Here is a 20224-nt window from a genome sequence, read left to right as displayed (position 1 = left end):
AATTTGAGCTGAAAGTTTTTCCCAAAAACAAATAAAATGACTGAAATGATCATCTAGATAATTGATCTGATTCCAAATTTATTACATGTCTAGGCATGCTAAGTCACATATTCATCAGGAATGACTTCTGGATGCTTCAGAATAATTCATTTCTGAATAATCAATAGGTAATTTATTATTGGTAATCAATAGGTAATTTATGACAGGTAATCAGAATAAATTCTATAACAAAGAAAAATTAAAATTTATACCAAAAAGCTATGTTAACATATTTTTCATTACATACTGTGACTTATTTATTTTATAACTGGAAGTCTGTACCTTTTGATCACCTTCACCCATTTTGCCCACCCCCTCCCACCCTGCAACTCTGGCAACCACCAATCTGTTCTCTGTATCTGTGAGTTCAGGGTTTTGGTTTTTTGTTTGTTTTAGATTCCACATATGAGTAGGATCGTATGGTATTTGTCTTTCTCTGTTGGACATATTTCATTCAGCATTATGCCTTCAAGGTTCATGTTTGCTGTCACAAATAGCAAGATTTCCTTCTCTTTAAATGGCTGACTAATTAATTACATTAATATTTTTAAGAGATACTTAATGTAAGCCAGTTATTCCATGTGTCAAATAGGTATGTTAAAAGATATTGAAGTTTACAGGTCATATTTTGTGTGAAATTGTTATATTGTTTTAACTTATCTGTTCCTAAATAAGCAACCACAAAATTGAGGTAGATCTTTTATTACACTCCTTCTTCCCTCCCTTCTCCACCAAATACTGGCAAAAGATGCACAAAACTTTGCTGAATTTAATTTTTTGATACATTGTAGAACCATCCTAACTATAAACTTTAGTCAAATTGACTACCCTAAGTTTTTTATTTAGATTTATTTATTTGAGAGAGAGAGTGTGTGTGTATGTGAGAGTTGGGGGGGGAGGGGCACTGAGAGAGGGAAGGAGAGAGAGAATCTCAAGCAGACTCCCCACTGAGCATAGAGCCCAACATGGGGATCGTTCCAGGACAATGAGATCATGACCCCAGCCAAAATCAGGAGTTGGATGCTTGGGGTGCCTGGGTGGCTCAGTCAGTTAAGTGTCTGCCTTCAGCTCAGGTCATGATCCCAGGGTCCTGGAATTGAGCCCCACCTCAGGCTCCCTGCTAGGTGGGGAGTCTGCCTCTCCCTCTCCCTCTGCCTCTCTCTCTTTCCTCCCTCTGTACCAAATAAATAAATAAAATAAAAAAAAAAAGTTGGATGTTTAACTGACTGAGCCACCTGAGCGCCCCAGATTACCCTATGTTTTTCATTTAAATGAACTAATTATCATTTATTGTGCTTTTAATTGTGTACCAGATATGATATTGTTTTATGTGCTTTCATATCATCTAATCCTTAAATCTCTCTGTGAAGGAGAAATAATTATTCCTATTTTATAGATGAGGAAGGAAAAGCTTTGAGTTGAGATGATTTATTGAGGGTTACTCTGCTAGAATTGAATTTAGATCTATAGGAAGCTCAAAGCTTTGTATGGATTGGAATGATTGAGCTTTCTTGGTGTAGATGCACATTATTATTAAGACTTATTCATACTAATTGCCTACATAATTTTTAAGTCTATTTTCCTTTATTTTATAATTGGTTTTAATTATGTGTTTTGTGTTAAAATATGGTCAGAAAGGAAATGATTGTATAAATAAATTCCCTAATCATCAAAAAATGCCTTAGGACAAATATAACTAGGAGTCAGGCAAAAGAATTTTAAAATTGCTCTTACTCTGCATATAAGAAAGAAAATGCATCTAATGGACTTCCTATTTCTCCCCATGATTATAGAAAAAAAAAAAAGCCTCATTAAGGATGAATAACAACCATTTGAGTTGAGAGAAAGAGGTGAATACTTTCATAATTTTTTCATCATTAGCAGGAAAAAAAAATAAAAGGCTTTATAATAATCCTAAACTTGTTCAAAAATATATGTCAGTGTTTTGAAAAATACTTGAATGTCTTATAAGGAAAACTGACACTGTACAGTTGTAGCATTTTCAGTTGGCTGCTGAACATTCTCCTTAAGCTGGAAGTTTCTACTCTTTGCTATTCTGTATGTTGGTTTTATGATAAAAACTACTACCATCCATTCCTCTTTTAGTACAACATATTTCCAGTTTAATTATTGCACTAAAATTTTCTATGTTGATTTTTCTCAAATTGACATATTAAAGTAATGAGACAACCAATTCATGGATAATAATTATTTTGAGATGTGTATGTGTACTAAAACCATATTCTGAACAATTAAAACAATATGTTTATTTTTCAGAATTTTACACTCCGTGAAGTAACCAATGACTTTGACAATATGACCGTATCTGCAATAATAGAGAAACTGGCAATATTCAGCTACTATACATTTTGGGTAACAGCAAGTACTTCAGCTGGAAATGGGAATAAAAGCAGTGACATAGTTCAAGTATACACAGATCAAGACAGTATGTAAACAAAAATCATTTATTATTCTTTAATAGGATTAATTTAAAACTTTATTTCAGAACCTTTTTTCTATTTCTATATATTGCTAGTGAAATCTGTAATTTATTTAGGCACATTTAACTAGTTATAGAAGTTTGAAAATGTATTTAATGTTGCTATAAAACTGCTACAATAATAACAGCCTTTTCTATTCATGAAAACTGCTACCATTCATGAAAACTGTCACTTTTATTTCTTCAAAGAATGTCACAGCCATCCAGTTATAAGCATGAAAAATACTGTTGTATACATGGATGGATTTTCCAATACTTAATATACTTGTTCCTCTGCTTTAAGAACTACCTTTTTTTTTTTTTCTTTTTTTTGTAATCTAGCAACTTCCATTTAAGCCTTTGAGTCCAAATAGGACTCTATACAGCATCTTTGTTCTTATTGTGATTTTGACTCAGATACCTGGAATATCTTTACTTTTTTAACCCCAGAAGTTTCTTGTATACAGCGTCAGCAGTATCCTGTTTGTGCTGAGGATTCAGAAAACTCTAATGATTGAAGTGCTTGGTGTTTTTTAGGTTTCAGCTTCAAGAATACAATGATACATAAATCATTGCCTATTTCTTCTTGTTTCTGGTGTCCTTTTATTTCTTAAAGACTAGTCTCTTATTGAGAAATGGCATTGACCTAAACTTCTACTGATAGTAAGATTCTGTGTTGTCTTAAGATTGTAAACTGGCAGACACAATATGTAGGAGGAGTGAATGCTTTCCTTCTTAGAACAATCTTTTAAATCGTTTACACATTGAGCAACAGAATAAGATACGAAAAAAATATGTGAAAATATGTGCTTTCAGAGTCTTTAGCAAAGTGTTTTAGTGCAGTATGTGGTCAATATCATTTCAGGCATTCTTTAAATGCAGATCTGTCCCCATATTTTCACCAACCTATAAGTTTTATCAGTGACTATTATAGCACCATGAATAATAAACACTGGGCACAGTTGCAGGTGAGAGGTCTTAGATGTGATATATGTATGCTAAAGATAATCTTTAGAAGACAGAAAATAAAAATATTGTTTAGACAATATACATTATCAAATATTTAAATATCTGAGTATATATACACAGTCATACATGTATAATACATGGATAATCTCCATGTTGTAGGAAAGAAAAGACAAGAGAATATTATATAAAGCAATCTCACACATATTAAAGATGACAGGGTTTATATTTTGAATCATTTTTAATATAATTATTTTGAAATGATACTTTGTAATAGGTGGTATTACTACATCTGCATTTAAACAATGTAAGAGCTGATGGTATAAAAGATGCCATTTCAACAATTACCCTCAGTTTGTGAATTTACTCAACTTTTATTTACTTAAATAAAAGTTATTATTTATTTATTTAATTACTGATAATTTTTATATTTTGCACGTTACCTACCATAGTACCTGAAGGGTGTGTTGGAAACCTAACTTACAAGTCCATTTCATCAACTGCAATAAATGTAAGCTGGAGCCCGCCGTCTCAACCAAATGGTCTAGTCTTCTACTATGTTTCTCTGAGCTTACAGCAGACTCCTCATCATGTGAGACCACTTCTTGTTACATGTGAGAGAAGCATGTATTTTGATAATCTGGAAAAATATACTGATTATATATTAAAAATCACTCCATCAACAGAAAAAGGATTCTCTGATACCTATACTGCCCAGCTACACATCAAAACTGAAGAAGATGGTAGGCTGGACCCTTTTATTGCCTATAAGCAGATTGTTGCTGTTCTCTTATTTATATTGCTTTTTGATAGATAACATCATTCTTATATAGAATCTGTTTGTTCTCAAATAATTAGCCTTTCAATAAACATAACTCTATATTTTTTTAAATTAAAATAATTATCTGCTAATAAAATTAAGTCCCATCATTATTAAAGCCTCTTCTTTTTAATGCTAATTCACTTTTGTTTCATTTAATATTCTTTTTTTCTTTTATAGTCCCAGAAACTTCACCAATAATCAGCACTTTTAAAAACCTTTCCTCTACCTCAGTTCTCTTATCATGGGATCCCCCAGTAAAGCCAAATGGTGCAATAATAAGTTATGATTTAACTTTACAAGGACCAAATGAAAATTACTCTTTCGTTACTTCTGATAATTATCTAATATTGGAAGAGCTTTCGCCATTTACATTATATAGTTTTTTTGCCGCTGCAAGAACTATAAAAGGACTTGGTCCTTCCAGTACTCTTTTCTTTTACACAGATGAGTCAGGTAAGCCGGAATCCATACCTCTTCACTGTTGCAGCTTTGCTCTCTCTTTTTAAGGAACAGCGTGGAAATTGAAAGGATATTCAATTACCTATTTGTAACAGGCTCACAACTATTCATCTACTTTGCTGAACATTTTTTTTTCTTAGCTCAAGCTTCAGAATGAAGTGCTTGTTTAAAACAACTTTGGAACTACTGAGTTCCAAGTATAAAAACGCAGTTACTGATGCTATTTATTTCTGAAATTAAAATATCATCATTTTAGAAATCTTAACTAGTGTCTTCAGGAAGCTAGAGTCACAGTGATATTTTTATGCTATAAAGTGTTATGAATGTAAGTTTTATGATGTGTTTTCCTGCAGTGCCTTTAGCACCTCCTCAAAATTTGACCCTAATCAACTACACTTCAGACTTTGTATGGCTGAAATGGAACCCAAGTCCTGTTCCAGGCGGTATTGTTAAAATATATAGTTTAAAAATTCATGAACATGAAACTGATGCTATATTTTATAAGGTAGGTTGATTATAACAGTATAAGTTAATTTCAAAAATTCAAAAATTGAATTAAAATCTTTTGACATGCCGGGGAAAATGGACTGCTTTAAATTAAATAAGGACCATCTTTTTGAATAATCTTTTTTTCCTACGATTTGAGGATATTTGTGGAAAACACAGAAAACATTTGTCAGATTGGAAGGTGAATACTTTGTAGAGCAATTTACTTAGAATTTACAACTTCTAGATATTTATGAGTTAAGAAATAATTACATTATTTTGTTAATGCTGGAAAGTATGTAGTAAATTTTTTAGACTACTTAAAACCTGTTATTATCTTAAATGCAATATATTTCTATTTATTGTTAAGAGAGATACCAAGTGAATGTTTATAACCTTTCAGAAAAGTATTTTTGCTGGACATCTGTTAATCTTCCCTGATAGAATATAATCCTACACTAATTGGTCTTTTAAGATACACAGTTATTCTTTTCCTTTCAGTGCTAATTTGTTTGCAACAGTAGATACCCTTTCCCTCCTCCATTTTTAGGTTCCAGAATCAATGAAAAATACCCAAAGAACTGATATAACAAATGATCTCAAGTATACATACATACTTGTATGATTTCTAGCATTTAATTGCCAAAAGAAATGTTATATGACTGGCATTTATTTAAGAAAGTGTTTTTATTTTTTTCCCTAAGGCAAATGAAGAACTGGAATGCTCTTATTTAGTTACAGTAAGAATGAAAAAACTCTGCAGTAAACATTGTCTCCAATATTATATGTATTATAATTTATTGCTGATGGTAAATCATTTTTATGGCATATGTAGCTTACAAAGTAAATAGTAAATAGCAAAAGCAGTGGTTAAGCTTATGTCATAAGGAGCAATGACTTTCTTTCTGGAAATCAAGATACTACTTTAAAATCTGATTGGCTGAGTAAAATTTGAATTATAGTACTCCATAAATGTGGAATCTGTTCCCCAGAAGTGTGAAATTCTATTAATAATGCTAATATGTTTAACATATTCCCATTTTTTGTTTGTTTTATCTGTGTGGGTCACTGGGAAATGTGTATCAATGTATATCAAAAGTAAAAAGCAATCATTTTCTTACTGCAATCACATTTTGAGACTTAATGTGCTGCATTATAGCAGTTGCTTAATCTCTTCTGACTCAGTTTCTTCAAGTGCAAAATGGGAGCTAAAAAGATGCATACATTAAAAAGTGAGGATTATAAAGGGAAAATCTATATCAAGCATTTAGAATAATCTTTAGCACATGTTAAATGTATTAGCTGTTGTTGTTATTTTAAAAAAGATTAAAAAAATCCATCAAGCATTGTCATAACACTAAGCATGAAATGACAATATACCTTTACCTGAATATGAGAAGTTATATTCTAAAATTTTTAAACATCTTGATTTTTCAGTAGAAATGCTACCATTAAAATTTCACTAGTAGCAAACATATAACCTTTATACTATGAATGTTAAATGTACCACTTTTAATTGAAGGAATAGTTTTTCTTTAAAATTTATTACTTTTATCCATTGGACATTCTTTCCTGCTTTGTCGAAGATTAGTTGACCATAGAGTTGAGGGTCCATTTCTGGGCTCTCTATTCTGTTCCATTGATCTATGTGTCTGTTTTTGTGCCAGTACCATACTGTCTTGATGATGACAGCTTTGTAATAGAGCTTGAAGTCCAGAATTGTGATGCCGCCAGCTTTGCTTTTCTTTTTCAACATTCCTCTGGCTACTCGGGGTCTTTTCTGGTTCCATACAAATTTTAGGATTATTTGTTCCATTTCTTTGATAAAAGTGGATGGTATTTTGATGGGGATTGCATTGAATGTGTAGATTGCTCTAGGTAGCATTGACATCTTCACAATATTTGTTCTTCCAATCCATGAGCATGGAACATTTTTCCATTTCTTTGTGTCTTCCTCAATTTCCTTCATGAGTATTTTATAGCTTTCTGAGTACAGATTCTTTGCCTCTTTGGTTAGATTTATTCCTAGGTATCTTATGGTTTTGGGTGCAATTGTAAATGGGATCGACTCCTTAATTTCTCTTTCTTCTGTGTTGGTGGTGGTGTATAGGAATGCCACTGATTTCTGTGCATTGATTTTATATCCTGCCACTTTACTGAATTCCTGTATGAGTTCTAGCAGTTTTGTGGTGGAGTCTTTTGGGTTTTCCACATAAAGTATCATATCATCTGCAAAGAGTGAGAGTTTGACTTCTTCTTTGCCGATTTGGATGCTTTTTATTTCTTTTTGTTGTCTGATGGGAGGGATGGGGTGACTGGGTGATAGACATTGGGGAGGGTATGTGCTATGGTGAGTGCTGTGAATTGTGTAAGACTGATGAATCACAGACCTGTATCTCTGAAACAAATAAAACATTATATGTTAAAAAAAAAAAGATAGTAGGAAGGGAAAAATGAAGGGGAAATTGGAGGGGGAGACGAACCATGAAAGACTATGGACTCGAGAAACAAACTGAGGGTTCTAGAGGGGAGGGGGGTGGGGGATGGGTTAGCCTGGTGATGGGCATTAAAGAGGGCACGTATTGAGTGGAGCACTGGGTGTTATAAGCAAACAATGAATCATGGAACACTACATCAAAAACTAATGATGTAGTGTATGGTGATTAACATAACATAATAAAATTAAATTTTAAAAAATTTACTACTTTTAGTTACTCCTTTTTACATCCATTTTCTCTTCTGTCAATTTTCATAGTCTTCTTTTTTAAAAGATATTTATTTATTTTAGAGAGAGAGCATGTGCGTGAGAATGGGGAGGACAGAAGGAGAGGGAAAGAAGCAGACTCCCCGCTGAGGTTGGAGCCCGAGGCAGGGCTCAATTTCAGGACCCTGAGATCATGATCTGAGCAAAAACCGAGTTGGGCACTTAATCGACTAAGCCATGCAGGCGCCCCTTCATAGTCTATTTTAAGTTCCTTTACATGTACTTCATGCCACCTTATTTCCTTTCCAAGTGTATTGTCCTATTTCCCTTTCTGTGTCTTCTTCTACCTCTGTTTTTTTTTTTTTTAAGATTTTATTTATTTATTTTGACAGAGAGAGCACACAAGTAGGCAGAGAGGCAGGCAGAGGGAGAGGGAGAAACAGACTCTCCACTGAGCAGGGAGCCTGACGTGGGGCTTGATCCCAGGACCCTGGGATCATGACCTGAGCTGAAGGCAGCCGCTTAACCGACTGAGCCACCCAGGCGCCCCTTCTTCTACCTCTGTCTTATCAGTTTCTATTTCTTTTCCTTTTTATCCTTTCAAATTATATGTGGGTATGTGGAGGCAGAATAATTCCAGAACCACCCACAAATATTCCTACCATTGCAGTCAATCCAGTGTGGTCCACATGGAGACCATTTAGATCCTGGTCTACTGGTAACTTGGCTCACTCATATATATGGAAAGAAATTGTTTATTCATTAAAAAGTTCTGTTAAAATGTTTGGAAATATTCCTCACTCATGTCTCCCTCTTACAACTTACTCTTAGGTAAATCTGGTCACTATCCAGTAAGCTGCTCATGTTTTTTATTATAATCTCGGGTTCAGTCACTTCTCTGGATACAAGCCCTTCCTAATCCAAGTCAAAATTTACCTAGTTATGTTTAATTTCTCCTCAGTAAATATTTGTTGATAGATTTCTTTGTTTAATATAAAAATTCCTTAATCACAGGAACCATGTATTTATTTATGTGTATCTTTATAATCTCCTGGTTATCTAACAGTATGCTTTATAAATAGTAAGTGTGAAAGAATGGAAGGCAATAGTGTAACAGAATGAGTCCCTAAAGTATATGAATGACTTGGAATATTAATTTAAAATATGATTTAATTTAAAATGTGATTAAACTGTAACTCCCTGCGAGTTAGTATTCTTACTAAATTTCTGTTACTGAAATGTTTAATAAATAAGTCGAAGTGGTATATATTTTGGGTCAGATAAAATACAGTATTTTTAAAATTATACCATCATAGGAGATTGTCTTCTCTTTCCATATGGATAACAGATTAGTCTTAACTGATCTCTCAGTTTTGGCAATTATCTTTGAATGAAGACTTTATACTTAATGGTAAATTTTTCTATGTGAACACATATCCTTCCTTGAGCAGTTGTGATAACTGTTTTCCTTTTTTCATTTTCCTAAGAGATTGGGTAAAATTTAGGAGTTGTCTGAGAAAACTCATATTTTAAGCTTCATGAGAGCAGAGATTTTGTTTTATTAACTGTTATATTCCCAGTGCCCAGCAAGATGTAGCTGATGAATAAATTGATTTACCTAGTATTACTGGGTTTTAAAAAATGACTCTAGATGAATTCAAGAATAATCTAACATTGTCAACCACGCATAAGTTTAAGTTGGGGACTTTCAGTTTTGCAAATTTAAAGGAAGTAATCAGTATATTAATCCAAGCAAGTGTTAGGGAGACAAAATGAAAACGAAATACTCTAACATTAAAAAAAAAATTAAAAACATGGCCAGTATGAGATTTTTCAGGGCTGAGAGGGTGCCCAGTTCATCCTATATCATCGTATGATCACACCCGGTGGCACAAAAAAATGTTTAATATTTGTTTTAACTGAAAATACCCATGCTTATTAAACATAGACAGCATAACTTTAATGTAATAAAATATTTCTCCCAGTTACAAATTTTTGGTGATGCATCATGACAGAGAATTTTTTCCTGCTTTTCAGAATATTTCAGGTGTTCAAACTGAAGCCCAACTTTTTGGACTGGAACCAGTCAGCACCTATTCTGTCAGCCTATCTGCCTTTACAAAAGTCGGAAATGGCAATCAGTTTAGTAATGTAGTAAAATTCACAACTCAAGAATCAGGTGAGACACAGTTTTTTCATCCTAAAATGTTTCACTTTGTATTTAACACTTTTCCTTTCCTTTTGGTTTATGTGATAAAGTATCATCATTTAATAGTGCATTCAAAGGGAAGTTGAATTTCAGGCCTTTAACAGTAGGCTGGGTCTTGTGTGCAAATATATATATACTTACACGTGGTTTTTCCTTTTGAACTGAGGAAATTGAAATCAAGGAATCGTTTAGGAATAAAGTAGGTTTCTAGGTATCTGTAAAAACTACTTAATTCTTTTTTTATATAAAGCTTTTATTTAAATTCCAGTTAGTTAACATACAAGGTAATATTAGTTTTAGGTATACAATAGTGATTCAATACTTCCATATAACCCCAGGTACTCATCACAAGTGCCCCCCTTAATCCCCATCACCTATCTCACCCAACCCCACTCACCTCCCCTCTAGTGACCAACAGTTCTCTATAGTTAAGAGTCTATTTCTTGGTTTGTCTCTCTCCCCCTTTTTTATTTCCCTTTGCTCGTTTGTTTTGTTTCTTAAATTCTTAGCATCAACTGAGACAGCTGGGGTTGGGGGGGAGGGAAGAGAAACCAACCAGTAGCCACTTTTAACAGGTTGGTTTATATTTACATGAAGCGATACCGATGGTTTTTTAAAGAAGATATATTGTGACACGTGAAGACCACTGGTCATTATGTAAACTTCTACTTTCCGTAGTCTATTTGTAACATGTGGAGGGGATTATGAAGACTATGAAATACCACTGGTCTAATTACACAGCTTACCTACATGTCATATCCATGCCAAAGCTGACCTTTGCTTGTGTACTGGATAGTTTTCATTTATGATCTATTTCATGGGTGACTTAGAAATGCACTTTTCCTTCTCTCAACTGGACCATATGTTTAAAGGCACCTCCTCCTCACTTTTTTCATCAATGATTATTGAGTGAGCACAAGATATTGCTCTAGTTATTTTTTCTCTGTACCTTTAGATGCACTTCCTCTTGTTTTAGTGAACCTCTAAATTGAAACTGGGGAGCACTCACTGATAAATTAGTCATTTTTGCATTAATTTATGAATATCTGAGACTTTTTTTCCATAGCATTCCTATAAGACAGGCTAAGACAATATTTATCGTGGATAAAAGTGCATGCTTTGGAGTCAGTGTCTGGATTTGAATACAAGCTTACTAGCTGTATAACCTTGCAAAGGCCCATGAGTCCTCTGAGCCTCTATGTTCCTAACTGAAAAGAAACACATATTAGCAGTAGCCGCCTATAACGTTGTGGTGCAAAATATTTTAAAAGATCCACATAAAGTTCTTATTAGAGTGTTGGACACACATTTAGTGGTCAAAAAAAATACTACTGTTGCCCCATTCTCGTATTACAGATGAAAAAACCACGATTCAGGCAGTTTAGATAAAAAGGTCTGAAAAAGTTAGTGAAGAAACTGAATTAGAACATTAGTTTCTGACCTCTAGTGAAGGGTAGACATGACTGTAGGAAATGGTTATATTATAAATGATAATTTACATATTATATACAAATGCCAAACCTATAAAGAAGAAAAACACTTTAACAATTTATACATGTATCAGTTTAGTAAAAAATCAAGGCTAATCTTGTAGACAATAACACAGTAAATACTTTTATCAATAAAATAAAATTGCATAAAATTCTATGCCTTGATTGGTTAAATAAAAGAAATTTTCAACTTTAAGTGTTAAATATCGCTGGTTAATTATTTTTTGATTTACAGGGTCAGTGAAATAGATATTCACAAAATCTGGGTTTAAATTAAACTTAAGCAAAGTATCAACTGTCTCTTAATTTACTTTATAAAAATATTATATATTTTTGAAAATAAGGAAGCAAATAATTAATAATATTTAATTGCCAGAACCCTGGATCAGCTGGGGAATTGTCTTTTCTTTCATTTTAAATGCCACACATCCTTTAGTTCTGATGTCTTTATCTTACAAAGGAAGAAGGATTTGTAAAGATAAATTTAGGTCAGAGGAGAAAACTCAAAGATAATACTTGAGTATTCTTTCAATAACTGTGTTTTGCATAATGACAGCAAGTTGTATATACTTCTTTATACTCCACAAATTCTTTATATACTCCACTACTTCTTTATAATCCACAAAATGATGATAGGCGAATTTTCCTTCTAGCATCCTCTTTTTACTATAATAAGAAAAGCTATGCTAATATTAGGGGGCATTACATAATTGGACATTTCCATGGGAAGTAGCCAGTCTCTCTAATCTGCAATCATTTTGATTGATTGGGGTACTGCTCTTCAACCAGGTCCACAAGATATAGTGGGCCTCTGAGAAATTGGGTTACTTCCAAGTAAATTCATAGAAGTTCTAGAAAAAAACTGGGACTGAATTAAAAACTGGGACTGATTTAAATCTTCCCTCCAATGACTTTTTAAAAGATACCGAGGGATCAGGTCTTCACAATTCTTCCAAAGAAGCCTACCAATTGTAAAAACAAAATCCCTAAATTGATTGCATGTTTCCTAGTACTGTTGTTGCAGGAATTCTCTGCCTTTAGTGCCCTGCGTTCTTGGTCACACTGCTTTGAAGAATGAAAAGGTAGACCAGACAAAGAGTGGTGAGCCCCAAAGCAAAGTTTATTGAACAAGAGTATAAAGCTCCCAGAGAGGGAGGGGACCTGAGAGGGTTGCCCTTGGAGTTTCTAAGTTTAAGGGTTTTTATGAGCTCTTTTGCAGAACTATCTTCAGCAATCAGGGTGTGCTGAGTCGTGCCAACCAGGGCTTTGATCATGTATCTGTCTACATATTAGGTTAATGTCCACGTGCTGATGGTCTGTTTTGGTGGGACATCTGGGGGCTTATGTCTTAACTGCCCCTTGCTCATGATATTGACATATGCTTTGTGGGTAATTGTCTTATTTTAGGACATTTTGCAGAAGTCATTTATGCAGAGGCTGCAAAGCAGAATGTCAGTGTGGTCCTGTCTAAGCTGCAAAACCAGATGTTAGTGCTGTTTTATTTTAGCTGTCCTGACTCCATATTTTCTCATTGGGGACCATCACCCTGACTACCTAACTGTCCAACTATCTCCTAACAATGTTAGGCCCAGATGTGTCGATCATGGAGGTACCTACATCTATGTTTTCCATAAAAATGTTCCATAAAAAAAGTATTACTAAGACTACTCCTTTCCGGTTAAGAGATAAAGAGGGCAGGCTTCAACCACTGCCTGAGCTTGAGGCTTTACAGTTAGTTGCTTCTCAGGATTTGAGGATGATTGCTGCTTGGGCCTAGGAAAATATTCAGTGATTGGCTCACTATTGTAAGGATTAACATAATAGCATAGAAAATGAGCCAACTGCCATTTCATTCAGTCTATGTTAAGAACTTATTGAGCACACATTGCAAGTTTGATATGTTAAATTTTTATTTGGTCTCAACTCCTAAACATGATTTTATAGCAATCAGGTAATGAAATCATTTACTACATGTGTATAAATTTTAACTTTGGGCATTTGTTTATCTTTTAAGTTCCAGATGCCGTACAGAATATACAGTGTATGGCAACTAGCTGGCAGTCAGCTTTAGTGAAGTGGGATCCACCCAAAAAGGCAAATGGAATAATTATTCATTATGTGATAACAGCTGAAAGGAATTCTACAAGAGTCCCTCCCCAAGATCATATGTATACTTTCATGAAACTTCTTGCCAATACCTCATATGTCTTTAAAATAAGAGCTTCAACCTCAGCTGGTGAAGGTGATGAAAAAACATGCAACGTCAGCACACTACCTGAAGCAGGTAACTACTGTGAAACATGTAACTAATCTGAAACAGGTAATTTACCTGAAAGAGGTACCTAACACCCAAAATAAGTAACTGTCTGTGGCCGATGTCATACATTTGTCAACACCAGTTATAATCTTTTTCTTTTCTTTCAAGTTTTTATTTAAATTCCATTTAACAATGTAATATTAGTTTCAGATGTAGGATTTAGTGATTCTTCATTTACATACAACACCCAGTGCTCATCACAAGTGCCCTCCTAAATCCCCATCACTCATCTAGCCCATCCCCCAGCCACCTCCCTTCCAGCAACACTCAGTTTGTTCTCTATAATTAAGAGTCTGTTTCCTGCTTTGCCTCTCTTTCTCTTTTTTTTCTCCTCTGTTCATCTGTTTTGTTTCTTAAGTTTCACATATGAGTGAATTCATATGGTAATTGTCTTTATAGCACGTTTATCTGAAGATATGAAAGAAATATTTAAAAATGTAACACATACATTTTTATGACATGTGTTACCTGAGTACTAGCTGTGTAGTACACTGACCCCTCTCCACAACATTAGGAGATTAAAAGGAGGAAAGAAGAGAGCAAATCTGTACTACTGTGTTTCCACAAATATTTCTTATTATCCAAACTCTGAGCTTATCAAATTATGCTTTCTCATAAATTAAAATATGGAGTGAACATGTAAACATTTTGATATTTATCTCTTTTTTACTTAATTGATTTTATGGAATTCTAGATGCTTCCCTGAATTCCATAGCTGGCAGCATCAAACTCTCTTTCATCTATTTGTTTTCCTATATACTAGCCCTAATCTTTATATTATTTGAATAAAAATATCCAGTTCACTAAGCTCTAGTCCACAAAGAAGAAAACTCTTGCCCTCCCTAACACTGGTCTGACCTACGTCATAATCTCCTTCATCCTTCTTCCTTCTCCAGTATTGTACCTGCTCATATAAATGTAAGTCTGATTCCTTCCTGATGATGCTACTTCTCTGGAAGTCCTAATAGGGACTGTGGGTAATGGCATAATTGTTTACTTCTGGCACATCCAGATCTGTTATCTTGGTAGCATCTTTTAATTCCTTCTGCCTTTTGAAATCAGCATCACCCAATTTTTCCACTTCTCTATCCTTGAGGTGGTAAACCACAGAACTTTGAGACATGGTGTACCTTTTCCCTGGTTTCAGCATCCTAATCAGCATCCTTTCCTTCTCATTCTTTCAGTGCAACACTTCTTCAGACTTCAGTGTTCTCCCTGTTCAGCTGGAATTGATGTTTTTCAGCAACACCTGCCTCTTACTCCTTACATCTCAAACCAGGCCATTGTGACTCAACTTCCAGGGGTTTCCCAACTCTGAGAGAATTCCATTGTTTTCACCAGATGCTGGCTGAAGACTAGTGCTATAAAAAAAAACAGAAATTATTTACCTGTTTCAGCTATAAATTCACCTTTTCTAACTCTCCTACCTGCTCCATAATCTTCTATACATCCTTTGTTTACACTCTTTCAATTTTCCATAGCAGAATTCTGCACTCATTTTGAACATAATATACCCACACTATCATCTATATTTGATGTGATTATTCATTTTACTACATCAGTGTTACTGACTTGACCTCCTTCAAAATTTGCCCATATCTTTATTTATGCTCTCAAGATAGCCTCTCAGGGGTGCCATTGCTTTCCTCTTTTCAGGAATCTGTTTATTTTTGTTTCAATATATCTCCTCTAGAACATCACTCCATCAATTCGATCTACTTTCTCCTGCATTTTATCCTCTCTCTCTCTCTCTCTCTCTCACACACACACACACACACAAATACACACACATAAATTATTAGAAAATTTCAGCTAAGGAACTGGTTGGCGTACCAACCCTAAACTTCTTCACATGGAATTTATGCTACATGAATTCTTCTCTTCCCTACTTTTCTATGCCTGTACTTTCTAATCATTTGGACACCAAGCCTCATATTTATATGTGATTCTTGCTCCCATCTCTCCTACATAAAATCAGATCTTATTAATTCAGTCTCTGCCATGGTTCTGCAATCTGCTCCTTCTTCAACTTGACTGCCCCATTTTGCATCAGATTCTCGTTGCTTCCTGTAATAATACCTCAAGTAGCCTTACCACACACCCTCATCCAGCCTGCCCATCAGTCTTTTCTTCCTACCTACTTACTTTGATTGAATTGTCTCTAATACACAATTTGGAGCATTTATGTGTTGGCAGTTGAAGTTTATTATCTGAGGGTAAACGTTAGACATAGATTTGGGTATTTGAAGCAAAGAGATAAGAATGAAAGGTAAAACATGTAGGAGATGACCCGGGATACTCCAAATGTTTTACTTATTCTTGTTGTCTAGAAAATGCATCCCAGAATTTATCACCAATTAGAACCTGACTTCTGTCTAGCTTTTCATTCTTATGTCCCTCCACTGCGTTTCCTCATCTAGCTGATGCCTCTAGCCAAACTTCATTTTTTCAGCACATTAGACTTCATGTATTCAATTCAAAGAACATTTATTAAACTCTTGCTACTTGCTATGGGGCTAATAATTGATTAGACTCACTCTTTTTAAACGTACCCTATACTTTCTCATGATCAAATTGCTTTGCTTCCTGTAGCTATATTGTCCTTTTCCTTTTTTATGTCATACAAAATTCATTCTTAAAAGCCCAGTTTAAGTGTGTGTGTGTATGTGGGTGTGTGTTTTAAATTCTTCAATGACATGCCAAACTTTAAAGCCACAGACTTCACTCCAGATTTGCTGAATCACAGCCTCAAGAGGTGATGCCCAAGAATCTGTACTTTTAAGCATCTCTCTAGGTGATCTGATGCTCTGTAAATTTGAGGAAATACTGGAGTAGATTACCCATGAACTTTGATGGTTGGTAATATGTAGCAGTGAGGACAGGCAGTGTCAGAGAGGTCCAGAAAGGAGTAATAGGTATTTCCCTAGTAAATGGGCAGCAGAAGGAAATATGTTCAAATCCTGGCCGATGGTCTAGCATCAGGTACAATGGTCTTGATCATTGTACAGGAGCTGAGCCTCAGAGAACTGGAAAAAAAAAAAAAAACAGGACAATAATTCTGAGATAAATGAGAGGTTCAAGACTGAAAATGAGGCAGAAGACTCATTACTAAGTCCATTGGTACTCAAGGTGAGTGCTTCATCACAGGAACAAAGCAGAAGTTCAGTTAGTAGAACTGAGACACATAATCAAAATAGTAATATGCATTTGATACAGAGACACCTGAATGTAAGGTATAGGTCTTTGTAAAATATAAAAAAAATAAGTATTTGAATTTGATCTTAACTCAGGGTTAAAAGACTACATGACTGAAAGTTGAAGGGACTCTAAATCGATGAATTGGGCAGATATGGTACTGTGTGCTATGTACTCAATACTGAAGAAAAATGCTTTTTGAAGTTGAGACTTCTAATCCCTGCATCAGAATGTATATCCCTGAGGCCCTACTCCAGACCTATGGAATCAGAATTTGGAAAGTAAGACTCACAACAAGTCTGCATTTATTTATTTATTTAAAAATATATTTTTTATTATGTTATGTTAGTCACCATACAGTCATCATTAGTTTTTGATGTAGTGTTCTATGATTCATTGTTTGCATATAACACCCACTGCTCCATGCATGGTGCTCCATGCATATGTGCCCTCCCTAATACCTATCACCGAGCTAAACCATCCCCTCACCCCTTTCCCCTCTAAAATGCTCAGTTTATTTCCAAGAGTCCATAGTCTCTCATGGTTCATCTCCCCCTCTGGTTTCCTCCCCTTCATTTTTTCCCTTCCTTCTCATAATGTCCTCCATGCTATTCCTTATGTTCCACAAGTAAGTGAAACCATATGATAATTGACTTTCTCTACTTGATTTATTTCACTTAGCATAATCTCCTCCAGTTCCATCCATGTTGATTCAAAAGTTGGGTATTCATCCTTTCTGATGGCTGAGTAATATTCCATTGTATATATGGACCACATCTTCTTTATCCATTCGTCTGTTGAAGGGCATCTCAGCTCTTTCCACAGTTTGGCTATTGCAGACATTGCTGCTATGAACATTGGGGTGCAGGTGGCCCTTCTTTTTACTACATCTGTATCTTTGGGGTAAATACCCAGTAGTGCAATTGCTGGGTCATAAGGTAGCTCTATTTTTAACTTTTTGAGGAACCTCCACACTGTTTTCCAAAGTGGCTGACCACTTTGCATTCCCACCAACAGTGTAAGAGGGTTCCCCTTTCTCCACAACCTCTCCAACATTTGTTGTTTCTTGCCTTGTCAATTTTTGCCATTCTAACTGGTGTAAGGTGGTATCTCAATATGGTTTTGATTTGAATTTCCCTGATGGCTAATGACGATGAACATTTTTTCATGTGTCTGTTAGCCATTTGTATGTCTTCTTCAGAGAAGTGTCTGTTCATCTCTTCTGCCCATTTTTTGACTTGATTATTTGTTTTTTGGGTGTTGAGTTTGAGAAGTTCTTTATATATCTTGGATATCAGCCCTTTTTCTATAATGTCATTTGCAAATATCTTCTCCCATTCCGTGGGTTGCCTCTTTGTTTTGTTGACTGTTTCCTTTGCTGTGCAGAAGCTTTTTATCTTGTTGAAGTCCCAAAAGCTCATTTTCACTTTTGTTTCCCTTGCCTTTGGAGACGTGTCTTGAAAGAAGTTGCTGTGGCCAATGTCAAAGAGGTTACTGCCTATGTTCTCCTCTAGGACTTTGATGGATTCTTGTCTCTCATTGAGGTCTTTCATCCATTTAGAGTTTATCTTTGTGTATGGTGTAAGCAAATGGTTGAGTTTCATTCTTCTGAATTTTTCTGTCCAATTTTCCCAGCACCATTTATTGAAGAGACTGTCTTTTTTCCATTGGATATTTTTTCCTGCTTTGTTGAAGATTAGTTGACCATAGAGTTGAGGTTCCATATCTGGGCTCTCTGTTCTGTTCCATTGATCTATGTGTCTGTTTTTGTGCCAATACCATGCTCTCTTGGTGATCACAGACAAGTCTGCATTTAAATAAGATTATGTGGGTAGGACAATGCTGAAATTAGAGATGCACTCTATTCCATTGTAAACTTTTTCCTTGTGGGGTCTATGTCTAATTTGTTTTTGTTTTACTCACAGTTCCTAGCAAATACCCTGGGAATTACAGGTACTCACATGTTTGTAGGAGAAAGAAATGAATTGTTTTCTTATTAAATTTATAATTTTCCATAAAGGTTTTTATTCCACTGCAAAATATTATTTCTATATTTCCACCAGGCAAAATTATAGATATTTTCTCCCATGCAAATATTTTTAATTAAGGAGAGTCATTCACATGAAACATAAGTATTAATTAGTACTTCAAAAATAGTTAAGTAATTTTTTCATCTTTAAAATTAAGTTTCAGGTCTAGGATATAGTTCTATTTCTGATTACAGTATTTGTTAGGTAAATACTTTGCTTTTATTTAGGTTCACATGAACTGTTTGTTGATTAGATATTAGTAAGAACTGGAGATTCATTGTTCAGAATGGAAACAGTTTTATAGCTGCCGCAAACTTCTAATTTATAGTGGTCTAAGATTAGTCATGGTGTATAGTCAGCTCTGAGTCACTGACTCTGTACTTATTTTTGACATAAAGTAAAATCAAATTTGGCTCACTCTCTCACTGCCTGGTGTCTGACCTTAACATTCCTTCCAGGGATTATTGGGTATTTTTCTCAGTGTAAACTCGGTCATATCTGGACACAGTTAAACATGCATCATGACGACTGAATTTATGAGAAGATTAGTGTTTGGTGTCTAAGCTGGTTCCATTGTCACAGTCAAACATGTTGGAATAGGGCAAATACAGATGAAGGCCCCAAACCTTGGTACTTTTAACAGTATTTTATGTCAAAGTGTATCATATGTACCAATAAAAATATTATAGCAAGTTCATGTGCACACAGGACTGAACTTTTAGAATCTCGTATTAGCTCAAAATGCATGTACTTATCCATAATATTTTCAAATCTTAGTAAATGTGGTGACTTAATATTGAGTTTTTAAAACATTTTTTTCCTTGAAGATAATTTTATAGTTTGGATTTTTTCGAAGTTCTTCCAAGTTCAGTAATTTAGAATCAAGAGAGAAAAATTAGCTATATCCCTTGGATGCCGAAAACTTAATTGAGGGAAAGTAAAATACACATTGTGGTTTTTAGGAGTGTTATTTTCAGCAGTGATTTCTTCATTTGTTTTTGTCCAACAGAAGATGTCAGGCACCTGT

The 20224-nt window shown here is 34.7% G+C and overlaps 1 protein-coding gene across 1 annotated transcript in view; it reads left to right on the top strand.

Annotated features, from left to right (window-relative positions):
* PTPRQ (protein tyrosine phosphatase receptor type Q) overlaps nucleotides 1-20224 on the top strand; it is a 201427-nt gene that overhangs the window by 64886 nt on the left and 116317 nt on the right. Inside the window, exons 20-25 of the mRNA XM_044914755.1 lie at nucleotides 2317-2485; nucleotides 3937-4227; nucleotides 4485-4760; nucleotides 5120-5271; nucleotides 9994-10135; nucleotides 13670-13939. Of these exons, the coding sequence (XP_044770690.1) occupies nucleotides 2317-2485; nucleotides 3937-4227; nucleotides 4485-4760; nucleotides 5120-5271; nucleotides 9994-10135; nucleotides 13670-13939 (1300 nt within the window). The remainder of the gene's footprint in view (nucleotides 1-2316; nucleotides 2486-3936; nucleotides 4228-4484; nucleotides 4761-5119; nucleotides 5272-9993; nucleotides 10136-13669; nucleotides 13940-20224) is intronic.

This window comes from Neomonachus schauinslandi, chromosome 5 (genome assembly GCF_002201575.2).
Source record: "Neomonachus schauinslandi chromosome 5, ASM220157v2, whole genome shotgun sequence".
NCBI lineage: Eukaryota > Metazoa > Chordata > Mammalia > Carnivora > Phocidae > Neomonachus > Neomonachus schauinslandi.
This window is presented reverse-complemented; position numbering and strand designations above follow the sequence as displayed.